At 47.1% G+C, this 12,172-nt stretch overlaps 1 protein-coding gene across 5 annotated transcripts in view; it reads right to left on the bottom strand.

Annotated features, from left to right (window-relative positions):
- The window catches only part of LOC110526624 (talin-2), a 132,407-nt gene that overhangs the window by 21,912 nt on the left and 98,323 nt on the right, over positions 1-12,172 (bottom strand). For all 5 annotated transcript variants that reach the window (XM_036981005.1, XM_036981006.1, XM_036981004.1 and 2 more), the window contains 13 exons: positions 11,846-11,935; positions 11,536-11,658; positions 11,029-11,172; positions 9,502-9,663; positions 9,269-9,409; positions 8,900-9,081; positions 8,461-8,593; positions 8,075-8,176; positions 7,736-7,906; positions 5,335-5,481; positions 2,803-2,904; positions 2,363-2,482; positions 1,995-2,141 (listed from right to left, as the gene is read on the bottom strand). In XM_036981005.1, the coding sequence (XP_036836900.1) occupies positions 1,995-2,141; positions 2,363-2,482; positions 2,803-2,904; positions 5,335-5,481; positions 7,736-7,906; positions 8,075-8,176; positions 8,461-8,593; positions 8,900-9,081; positions 9,269-9,409; positions 9,502-9,663; positions 11,029-11,172; positions 11,536-11,658; positions 11,846-11,935 (1,764 nt within the window). The remainder of the gene's footprint in view (positions 1-1,994; positions 2,142-2,362; positions 2,483-2,802; positions 2,905-5,334; positions 5,482-7,735; positions 7,907-8,074; positions 8,177-8,460; positions 8,594-8,899; positions 9,082-9,268; positions 9,410-9,501; positions 9,664-11,028; positions 11,173-11,535; positions 11,659-11,845; positions 11,936-12,172) is intronic.

The following is a 12,172-nucleotide window of genomic DNA, read 5'->3' as shown; positions in this document are numbered from 1 at the left end:
GAGAGCGTCAGACAGAGAGAGAGAGAGCGACAGACAGAGAGAGAGCGACAGACAGAGAGAGAGAGAGAGAGAGCGTCAGACAGAGAGAGAGAGAGAGCGACAGATAGAGAGAGAGAGCGTCAGACAGAGAGAGAGAGAGAGAGCGTCAGACAGAGAGAGAGAGAGAGCGACAGATAGAGAGAGAGAGCGTCAGACAGAGAGAGAGAGCGTCAGACAGAGAGAGAGAGAGAGAGAGAGAGAGCGTCAGACAGAGAGAGAGAGCGTCAGACAGAGAGAGAGAGCGTCAGACAGAGAGAGAGAGCGTCAGACAGAGAGAGAGAGCGTCAGACAGAGAGAGAGAGCGTCAGACAGAGAGAGAGAGCGTCAGACAGAGAGAGAGAGAGCGTCAGACAGAGAGAGAGAGAGAGCGTCAGACAGAGAGAGAGAGAGAGAGCGTCAGACAGAGAGAGAGAGAGAGAGCGTCAGACAGAGAGAGAGAGAGAGCGACAGACAGAGAGAGAGCGACAGACAGAGAGAGAGAGAGAGAGAGCGTCAGACAGAGAGAGAGAGAGAGCGACAGAGAGAGAGAGAGCGTCAGACAGAGAGAGAGAGAGAGCGTCAGACAGAGAGAGAGAGAGAGAGAGAGAGCGTCAGACAGAGAGAGAGAGCGTCAGACAGAGAGAGAGAGCGTCAGACAGAGAGAGAGAGAGAGAGAGAGCGTCAGACAGAGAGAGAGAGCGTCAGACAGAGAGAGAGAGCGTCAGACAGAGAGAGAGAGCGTCAGACAGAGAGAGAGAGCGTCAGACAGAGAGAGAGAGCGTCAGACAGAGAGAGAGAGCGTCAGACAGAGAGAGAGAGAGTGACAGACAGAGAGAGAGAGAGCGACAGACAGAGAGAGAGAGAGTGACAGGCAGAGAGAGAGAGAGCGACAGACAGAGAGAGAGCGACAGACAGAGAGAGAGAGAGAGCGACAGACAGAGAGAGAGAGAGAGCGTCAGACAGACAGAGAGAGAGAGAGAGAGAGAGAGAGCGTCAGACAGAGAGAGAGAGAGAGAGAGAGCGTCAGACAGAGAGAGAGAGAGAGAGAGCGTCAGACAGAGAGAGAGAGCGTCAGACAGAGAGAGAGAGCGTCAGACAGAGAGAGAGAGAGAGAGAGAGCGGCAGACAGAGAGAGAGAGAGAGAGAGAGAGGCAGACAGAGAGAGAGGGAGAAAGCGAGAGAGAGCGGCAGACAGAGAGAGAGAGAGAGAGCGAGAGAGAGAGAGCGGCAGACAGAGAGAGAGAGAGAGAGCGGCAGACAGAGAGAGAGAGAGAGAGAGAGCGGCAGACAGAGAGAGAGAGCGGCAGAGAGAGAGAGAGAGAGAGCGGCAGAGAGAGAGAGAGAGAGCGGCAGAGAGAGAGAGAGAGAGAGAGCGGCAGAGAGAGAGAGAGAGAGAGAGCGACAGACGAGAGAGCGACAGACGAGAGAGCGACAGACGAGAGAGCGACAGACGAGAGAGCGACAGACGAGAGAGCGACAGGAGAGAGCGAGAGAGAGACAAGAGAGAGTGAAAGAGAGAGAGAGAGACCGACAGACAGACAGAGAGAGAAAGAGAGAGAGAGAGCGACAGAGACAATACCCTTCCATTTCCCTACATGGAAATTTAAAGCAGAGCAAAATAAATTCTTCCACATTCACACAAAGACTTAAGCAATGTCCTTGGAAAAGCATAAAGCATTCCTTCCTAGGAGGATGATCTGTGATAACAGAAAAGCAGAATACATCAAAGCAGAATATTGGCCTATGTACCTTTACACTGCTCTGTGTTTGACATGTTTCACTGTATTCATTTAGTGCAAGTGGAATACTTATCATGTATCATTAAACAGGATTGACTGGAGACCCTGGCTCCACTGCTCTTTTCATAACTCAAATTCCAATTGACTTGAATTGATGGGAGTTGAAAAGGAAGGTGTATGGTAAACCAGGTATGTGACCCCTTATTGGGATGGAAGACCTCTCCTTCTGTACAGTACCTTCTCTGTGACGGTGCGGGCACACTCTATGAGCTCTCTCTTGGTGTAACTGTCTGAGGGGGTGATCTGCAGCGCTCCAGCCTTCTGCACCAGGAAGATACAGCCGTGACCCAGCTCCTGGACACCAGCCTTGATCTGGAAACCAATCTGGAGGGAGACAGAACCAGCATAGAAGACACCAATCAACCCAAGCAATAACTTTATGCTAACCTAATACGGTGACAAAATAAAGATTGAATTAATCTCTCTGGTTGTACATTTGAATCCAGTTTGTTGAGTAGAAAGCAGATCAGAGTGACATAGTAGTCAAATTGGGACAATAGAAATGGGTGGATAGATGGATGGGATTGACTGTAGTGTTTGGATACCTCCTGGGGTTCTGCAGTGTGCGCGGCCAGACGTCCCTGCAGGGCCAGCTGGCTGTAGTCTGTGGTCACCCGAGAGGCCAGACCCCCCAGCTCCTCTGGACACGTCACAGACTTGGTCATCTAGAGGACAGAGAGACCAGTCAACATTAACACCAGACTTCCTGAATCCTTGAAAGGAATAGAGAAAACTATACAACACAGAGCCCGCTGGAGGACGTTTGTGGATGACTTGTGGTCCACAGGAAGAAAAAGGGGTTGAGTCCTGAAACAAGACGTTTGGATAATTCTTTCAACGAAATGTTGGCTATGTTACCGCAAAGCACTTTGTGACAAATGTTGTCGTAAAGAGGGCTTTATAAATACAATTATATTGATTGATCGCTCTAGAGATAAATTGTTAAACAAAAATAAATAGGTATTTCCATCTGAATCTAATTTACCATTTCCTGGGCGGTGACCGCAATGGCCTTGGAGTATTTCACCATGGTAGTCTGGTAGTCTACAAACGATCCTTCTGGTTCAGGAGAGGTCCCCTCGTCCAGCTGAGAGGAAAGAAACATAGAAAACCCTTACTCAACCAAAAATAAACCCTCATTCAAACGTGAAAAAATAAATAACATTCTAACCCCCCCAAAAAACAAAATTCAACCCTTTTTCAACCAAACATACAAAACCTTATTCTAACTAAAAACCAACCCTTAAACAACCCTTAAGCCAAACATACAACCCTTATTCAACCTGCATTGTGAACTCTCTTGGCATACTGAACTGTTTTAACATACTTCCTTACTAACGTCTTCCTGGCAAAGTATCCACCTTCAGAATATGATCATGAATATGCACATTAGCTCATTCCAATCCATCATTAGCATATCAGTCTGTAAATACACTGTCACTTATTAGACACCCGTCGTTATGATGTCAGCCACTTTACCACATCAACACAGAGTAAGACACAAATGGTTCCCACATGGATGCTTCTGGCACGCTGGCTGGAATGTGTACTGACGATAATAGTGATAGACTGGTATCCACTATGTTAAATCCTGTAATTCACCTCCACTACAAATGCAGGTTAAAGAACGCTGTTATCTCAGCAAATTATCTCAACAGATTATCCCCATTTATTCCAGTCAGACACATTCATACAGAGTTCATAGGAATGTACATGAATGATTTATGACATAAAACGCAGCTTAGATGCAGATTGGAGACAAACACAGCACGTCAGATTCTACAGCTTGGCCCAGACCATTTGTTGAGCGAGAGATGACACAAGATGCTTCAACATTCGAGGCTTCTTCTTCCTACACAGCCAAAGATATTGATTCTTTACAATGCAACTGATAACCATAATGGCAAAAGCACTCTCTATCCCTCTCATTGCCAGTCTTATGATAGTATTTAAAAATGTTTATTTTTAAATTTGACCTTTATTTAACTAGGCAAGTCAGTTAAGAACAAATTCTTATTTTCAATGACGGCCTAGGAACAGTGGGTTAACTGCCTGTTCAGGGGCAGAACGACAGATTTGTACCTTGTCAGCTCGGGGATTCGAACTTGCAACCTTTTGGTTACTAGTCCAACACTCCAACCACTAGGCTACCCTGCCGCCCGTATGTTGACAGTGGTGTTGCTGCATCCTCCACTCATCCTGCCCACGGCCTCAATGGAATCCACCATGCTCCCCACACCCCACTCATCCTGCCCCCTGTCACCCCCACTCACCCTGCCCATGGCCTCAATGAAATTCACCATGCTCCCCACACCCCACTCATCCTGCCCCCCGTCACCCCCACTCACCCTGCCCATGGCCTCAATGAAATTCACCATGCTCCCCACACCCCACTCATCCTGCCCCCCGTCACCCCCACTCACCCTGCCCATGGCCTCAGCAATGGAGTCCACCATGCTCACCACACCCCACTCATCCTGCCCATGGCCTCAATGGAATCCACCATGCTCCCCACACCCCACTCATCCTGCCCCCGTCACCCCCACTCACCCTGCCCATGGCCTCAATGGAATCCACTATGCTCCCCACACCCCACTCATCCTGCCCCCCATCACCCCCACTCACCCTGCCCATGGCCTCAATGAAATTCACCGTGCTCCCCACACCCCACTCATCCTGCCCCCCGTCACCCCCACTCACCCTGCCCATGGCCTCAGCAATGGAGTCCACCATGCTCACCACACCCCACTCATCCTGCCCCCCGTCACCCCCACTCACCCTGCCCATGGCCTCAACAATGGAGTCCACCATGCTCACCACACCCCACTCATCCTGCCCCCCGTCACCCCCACTCATCCTGCCCATGGCCTCAATGAAATTCACCATGCTCCCCACACCCCACTCATCCTGCCCCCGTCACCCCCACTCACCCTGCCCATGGCCTCAATGAAATTCACCATGCTCCCCACACCCCACTCATCCTGCCCCCCGTCACCCCCACTCACCCTGCCCATGGCCTCAGCAATGGAGTCCACCATGCTCACCACACCCCACTCATCCTGCCCATGGCCTCAATGGAATCCACCATGCTCCCCACACCCCACTCATCCTGCCCCCGTCACCCCCACTCACCCTGCCCATGGCCTCAATGGAATCCACTATGCTCCCCACACCCCACTCATCCTGCCCCCCATCACCCCCACTCACCCTGCCCATGGCCTCAATGAAATTCACCATGCTCCCCACACCCCACTCATCCTGCCCCCCGTCACCCCCACTCACCCTGCCCATGGCCTCAGCAATGGAGTCCACCATGCTCACCACACCCCACTCATCCTGCCCCCCGTCACCCCCACTCACCCTGCCCATGGCCTCAACAATGGAGTCCACCATGCTCACCACACCCCACTCATCCTTCCCCCCGTCACCCCCACTCATCCTGCCCATGGCCTCAATGGAGTCCACCATGGCGCCCACCATACCCCACTCATCCTGCCCCCCCGTCACCCCCACTCACCCTGCCCATGGCCTCAGCAATGGAGTCCACCATGGCGCCCACCATACCCCCTTCGCTGGCGGCCTCGTTCAGGGTCACCATGATGTCATCTACCGCCTCCCTCATCAGCTGAGCAGCCTCCGCTATGGCATCATGGGTATGGGACGCCTTCATACAGACAGAGATACATACACTTGAAGTCTGAAGTTTACGTACACTTCTGTTGGTAATTCAAACTCATTTTTCAACCACTCCACAAATTTCTTGTTAACAAACTGTAGTTTTGACAAGTCGGTTAGGACATCTACTTTGTGCATGACAAGTAATTTTTCCAACAATTGTTTACAGGCAGATTATTTCACTTATAATCACTGTATCACAATTCCAGTGGGTCAGAAGTTTACATACACTAAGTTGACTGTGCCTTTAAACAGCATGGAAGATTCCAGAAAATTATGTCATTGCTTTAGAAGCTTCTGATAATTGACAATATTTGAGTCAATTGGAGGTGTACCTGTGGATGTATTTCAAGGCCTACCTTCAAACTCAGTGCCTCATTGCTTGACATCATGGGAAATTCTAAAGAAATCAACCAAGACCTCAGGAAAAAATTGTAGACCTCCGCAAGTCTGGTTCATCCTTGGGAGCAATTTCCAAACGCCTGAAGGTACCACGTTCATCTGTACAAACAATAGTACGCAAGTATAAACGCCATGGGGCAACGCTGGAAGGAGATGCGTTGTGTCTCTTAGAGATGAACGTACTTTGGTGTGAAAAGTGCAAATAAATCCCAGAACAACAGCAAAGGACCTTGTGAAGATGCTGGAGCAAACAGGTACAAAGTATCTATATCCACAGTAAAACGAGTCCTATATCGACATAACCTGAAAGGCCGCTCAGACAGGAAGAAGCCACTGCTCCAAAACCGCCATAAAAAAGCCAGACTACGGTTTGCAACTGCACATGGGGACAAAGAGCGTACTTTTTGGAGAAATGTCCTCTGGTCTGATGAAACAAAAATAGAACTGTTTGGCCATAATGACCATCATTATGTTTGGAGGAAAAAGGGGGTGGCTTGCAAGCTGAAGAACACCATCCCAACCGTGAAGCACGAGGGTGGCAGAATCATGTTGTGGGGGTGCTTTGCTGCAGGAGGGACTGGTGTACTTCACAAAATAGATGGCATCATGAGGGAGGAAAATTAGGTGGATATATTGAAGCAACATCTCAAGACATCTGTCAGGAAGTTAAAGTTTGGTTGCAAATGGGTCTTCCAAATGGACGATGACCCCAAAGATACTTCCAAAGTTGTGGCAAAATGGCTTAAGGACAACAAAGTCAAGGTATTGGAGTGGCCATCACAAAGCCCTGACCTCAATCACATAGAACATTTGTGGACAGAACTGAAAAAGCGTGTGAGCAAGGAGGCCTACAAACCAGACTCTGTTACACCAGCTCTGTCAGGAAGAATGTGCCAAAATTCTTCCCACAATAAAACTTATTGTGGGAAGCTTGTGGAAGGCTATCCAAACTTTCTTGACCCAAGTTAAACAATTTAAAGGCAATGCTACCAAATACTAATTGAGTGTATGTAAACTGACCCACTGGGAATGTGATGAAATAAATAAAAGCTTAAATAAATTCTCTACTATTATTCTGACATTTCACATTCTTAAAATAAAGTGGTGATCCTAACTGAGCTAAGACAGGGAAGTTTTACTAGGATTAAATGTCAGGAATGATGAAAAACTGAATTTAAATGTATTTGGCTAAGGTGTATGTAAACTGACTTCACCTGTATCTGTTAGACTACGAGTCTCTTCACTTCCTAAGTTAAACTTAGGAAAGTGCATCTATTAGTTATTGTTCAAACAACATACGTATTAGTTATTAGCAACTGTATAGGTTATATTCATAATCCATAAAGATGAGGTGGAGTTTCCCCTTTGTGTTATAAAGCACTTTGAGTGATTTTATAAATCCAATCAATTAAAGTTCCTGTAAGGTGCAATGATAGTAGGCTTTAGATAGTGTTTTTTCAAAGACCCAAAGTCCTGTTAAACTGTGAGGGTTCACCCTGGGGTAGGGTTGGGCCATACATCCTATTTTAAGGTATGGATCCACATACCTGTATGGATTTTTACAATACAGTCTATGACGATATGCTGATACAGAGCTAAATACATGGAAAGTTGGATTACTTCACTGTCGGTTTTGTCCTAGTTGAGTATAAAACAAATATTATGTAAAAAGCCCATTAAAAACACTTCTAATTCATTTTTGCCATCCCAGGGGCATGCACTACTCATAAAACAGGTTTAGAACTTGTATTATTCAGATACTTCAAAATACCGTCAAATACATAAATTAGAAAAATATTGTGACATGATATTTTGGCCCTATCGCCCATATTTTTCCATACCTTGGGGTTTCCTCCTCCCTCCTTGGCTGCATAGATCATCTGCAGGGCGGACTCTGCCAGGGTCTTAGTCTGGTCCAGGAAGGTCATCTGCTGCTGGTGGTCCTGCAGCTTGGACGCCACGCCCACCGACGCCCTGATCAGAGGCTCAAAATAGCCCGCCAGCTGGGTCACCTGGGATGGAAAGGGGTCAAGGGTCAGAGGTTAATGTGTCAGACTGGTTATTGTTGCGTTCCAGATCATCATAAATACAAATAAAAACCTGGAACGCAGCTATTGACTGCACCTGACAGGTGATATAGACCTAGTATTGGTAACAGTGATGATGCTGCAACTAGTTACCTTGTGTCCTAGTTGGGCAGCTTCCCCTCTGGCGGCTGTAGATATTGGGTCGATTAGGTATCCAATCTCTTGCACTGTGGACGTCAGCTGCTCTTGCAAGGCCTGATGGGATTGATCAGAGTAAAATAATTTCAACATTGGTCATTATGCAAGGCATGTTGTGGTTCTGTGGCAATTCTAACGCTCCCTGTCCAAACTGCTTTTAACTTAATTCAAATGGCAGTTGGTCTCAATTAGCAGTAGACCTGATCAAAGATCTGTAGCCCACTAACGGACAGAGAGATTGAGAGAGATGGGCAAAGGGAGAGAAGGATGGATAGAGAGAGAATGAGGGGAGGGTGCCTGTGGGTCAGCAGAGCGTGTAGTGTCTCATTAACGATCATTACCTCCAGTGAGATGTCATCCCTGCTGGCCAGGTTCTGGCTGACTGCAGCTAGCGAGGCCTGCTCAATGGTCCGGATACATCTGTTGATGTTATCTATGGAGTAGTCACACTCCCTCTGGCCTGGAGCCTTGTCCCTGAGAGGCGGAGAGAGAGAAAGAGAGGGAAAGAGGATGAAATAAATATAAAGAGCATGTTTATCTATGTCAGCTAGCAGGCATCCAACAGGATCAGAGAGATCTGGAGAGATGGTGAATTCTAACAAACCATGAGTAAGCCGATCAACAGCCTTGAGCCAAATCAGCCAATCAGAGATCAAGGATGAACATTATGGTCTTGTCCAATCTCTGAAGGTTATTATAACTGCTTATCACAACTTAATGAGTTATAACAGTTGTCCATGTCCAGGCCAGTAAGAGGTGCAGTGCTGTCACTGTGCTAACCTGATGGCCGTGATGAGACCTTTGATGGAGTCAGACACAGTCCGAGAGTGGCCAGCCAGGACCGACCAGGTTGGTGGGTCTTTGGGGTTAATAACAAGTGAACGTGCAGTCTTCAGCAGGTGGGTGGAGCTGTCCAGCATAGAGCGAGCTGATTGGAGGATGGGCTCCTGAGCGGCAGAGCCCTGCACATAAACAAACGAAAGATGAGCATCTCCATGACAACCATGAAAAATAAACTGTTTAAGGTAAACTTTTCATACACCCACAATGTCAATGCAGTTGGTCTCAGAGTTCTAAATAAAGTTTAAACTTTCACACAAGTTGAACGGAGCACTATGTTTAGAAATGGCCAGAAGTGTGTAGTTGTACCTCATTGCTGATCTGAGCAGGGCTGCTGGCGAACTCTGGATTAGACGCAAACGCTGTGAGGTTCTCAACAGCCTCTATGAGTGGAGCTGTGGCCACCAGACACGTGTTCCTATTCTCCTGAGAGAAATCACCATCCAGAGCCTGGAGGGAAAGAAATGGAGAAACACAGGTCAATATACACGTAATGGGCCAGTCTATCAGCAAAAAAAAATCATTGGAGTCTGCAGTCTTACCTTTATAGTTTTGACCAGGTTGGCTGTGCTGTTGGCCACCTCCTTGGCAGACTGGACAAAGTGTCTCTTGGCTGTGGGGTTGGCTGTCTTGGAGGAGGCCAGGCGACAGGCGTTGCAAAGAGCTGATGTGTGCTTTGCTACGATGGTGGCAGACGACAGCACCTGAAAACACCCACCATAACAGTCTCAGAAAGCCATACCCTAAATGGGAACATTGGAATGTGGTGGGAGGTAACCCGGATGTCTAGACAGATGAACCATAACATGTCAGATGAAGGATAACAACAAACAAATCAGCAGCTCGGGATTTTTCTAAAGTAGATGACAAGAGATAAACATGACAAAGAGAACAGCTGACGGCTCATAAACAGAAATGTCCTCTGGTCTGATGAAACAAAAATAGAACTGTTTGGCCATAATGACCATCATTATGTTTGGAGGGAAAAGGGGGTGGTTTGCAAGCTGAAGAACACCATCCCAACCGTGAAGCACGAGGGTGTCAGCATCATGTTGTGGGGGTGCTTTGCTGCAGGAGGGACTGGTGTACTTCACAAAATAGATGGCGTCATGAGGGAGGAAAATTAGGTGGATATATTGAAGCAACATCTCAAGACATCTGTCAGGAAGTTAAACCTTGGTTGCAAATGGGTCTTCCAAATGGACGATGACCCCAAAGATGATTCCAAAGTTATGGCAAAATGGCTTAAGGACAACAAAGTCAAAATATTGGAGTGGCCATCACAAAGCCCTGACCTCAATCACATAGAACATTTGTGGACAGAACTAAAAAAGCGTGTGTGAGCAAGGAGGCCTACAAACCTGACTCAGTTACACCAGCTCTGTCAGAAGGAATGGGCCAAAATTCACACAACTTACTGTGGGAAGCTTGTGGAAGGCTATCCAAACTGTTTGACCCAAGTTAAACAATTTAAAGGCAATGCTACCAAATACTAATTGAGTGTATGTAAACTTCTGACCCACTGGGAATGTGATGAAAGAAATAAAAGCTGAAATAAATTCTCTACTATTATTTTGACATTTCACATTCTTAAAATAAAGTGGTGATCCTAATTAACCTAAGACAGGGAGGTTTTATGAGGATTAAAAGTCAGGAATTGTGAAAAACTGAGTTTAAATGTATTTGGCTAAGGTGTATGTAAACTTCTGACTTCACCTGTATCTGTTAGACTACGAGTCTCTTCACTTCCTAAGTTAAACTTAGAAAAGTGCATCTATTAGTTATTGTTCAAACAACATATGTATTAGTTATTAGCAACTGTATAGGTTATATTCATAATCCATAAAGATGAGGTGGAGTTTCCCCTTTGTGTTATAAAGCACTTTGAGTGATTTATAAATCCAATCAATTAAAGTTCCTGTAAGGTGCAATGATAGTAGGCTTTATATAGTGTTTTTTCAAAGACCCAAAGTACTGTTAAACTGTGAGGGCTCTTCAAATCAACCCAAGGTGACTAGTTAGTAAACAAATAAAACCAAACAAATCTGTGTTATTATGTCCCAACTGACCTGTGAGGGGCTGCTGTCCGGATCCACCAGGTTCTGACAGGCCATCTGGATCGCCTGATTGGCTCGTGCAAACTGGATGGCGTCGACCAACCCCTGATGCCCTGCCTGACTGTTGGGGTCAGACACGCCCACCAGGTAGGAGGCCTGAGGAGAGAGGACAGGAGGAGAGACTTCAACATACTGTAGAACCAGACGTGGCTCTCATAGTAGCAGAAAACAGGTAGGCTACAATGTTAGCAGCTTAAATAGCAGCTTTTTACTGAACACAGCATCTGGTCGACACACAGATGGACAGAGCTTTACTCATGTGTGGTATATTGATGTAGTAAGGGGAAACCCAGAAATGGTCAGTGGTGGAAAAACAGAAGTCCACACTACTCTCTTTCTACACTAGCACAACACTCCCTAGCTCAAGCAGAGCACACACAGGGTGCTCACATATTCACACAGTATGACACACAGTATGTCTGGTAGGTCCAGAGCAGGTACTTCGTAGCATGTCCTAACCTGTCCTGCAGCCTCAGTGAGCCCACACAGGGCCTTGGAGGCCAGTCCCACGCAGCCCCCAAACGCTGGCACATCCCCGGTTTTACAGTTCTGAGAAATGCCAGCCATGGACTCTCCCAGGACCTGAAAGAACAGGGGGAACAGAGGAAAAGAGCAGAAGGGAGGGAGCTGTAGCATTCCTCAGCCAGGCAGGTCACCGCTCTCTCTCTGCTCTCCCTCCCATCTCTCCATCTCTACTCATTTCCATCTGTCTGGAGGTTGTGGTTATGCTTGCTCTTTCAGCAGCACTCAGGGTCATGGCCCTCCCTACCTTGGAGTTCTCCATGACGCTCTCGATGCAGTGGAAGTAGGAGAGGTTGCTGACTGGCTCGTTGGGGTTGGCTAACATTCCTTTCACCGCCTGAGGGGAGAGGGAAAACATCTCTTAACATCTACAAGGGAACTTGCTAATTTAACTAAAACCAAAGGAACCCATTATAGATACAACTTAAATGAGCAACATGAAAACATTCTCCTAGAGCACTCCCATAATCTATACATTTAACATAACCCACTTTAATGACGCTACTATCCAATCTCTCATAACAAAGGCTGCTACAGATGACACTGTTTTTACTAACACCATTACTGCTTCAAC

This window comes from Oncorhynchus mykiss, chromosome 6 (genome assembly GCF_013265735.2).
Source record: "Oncorhynchus mykiss isolate Arlee chromosome 6, USDA_OmykA_1.1, whole genome shotgun sequence".
Classification (NCBI taxonomy): domain Eukaryota; kingdom Metazoa; phylum Chordata; class Actinopteri; order Salmoniformes; family Salmonidae; genus Oncorhynchus; species Oncorhynchus mykiss.
Note: the sequence above shows the minus strand (reverse complement) of the source record. Positions and strands in the feature narration are given on the sequence as shown.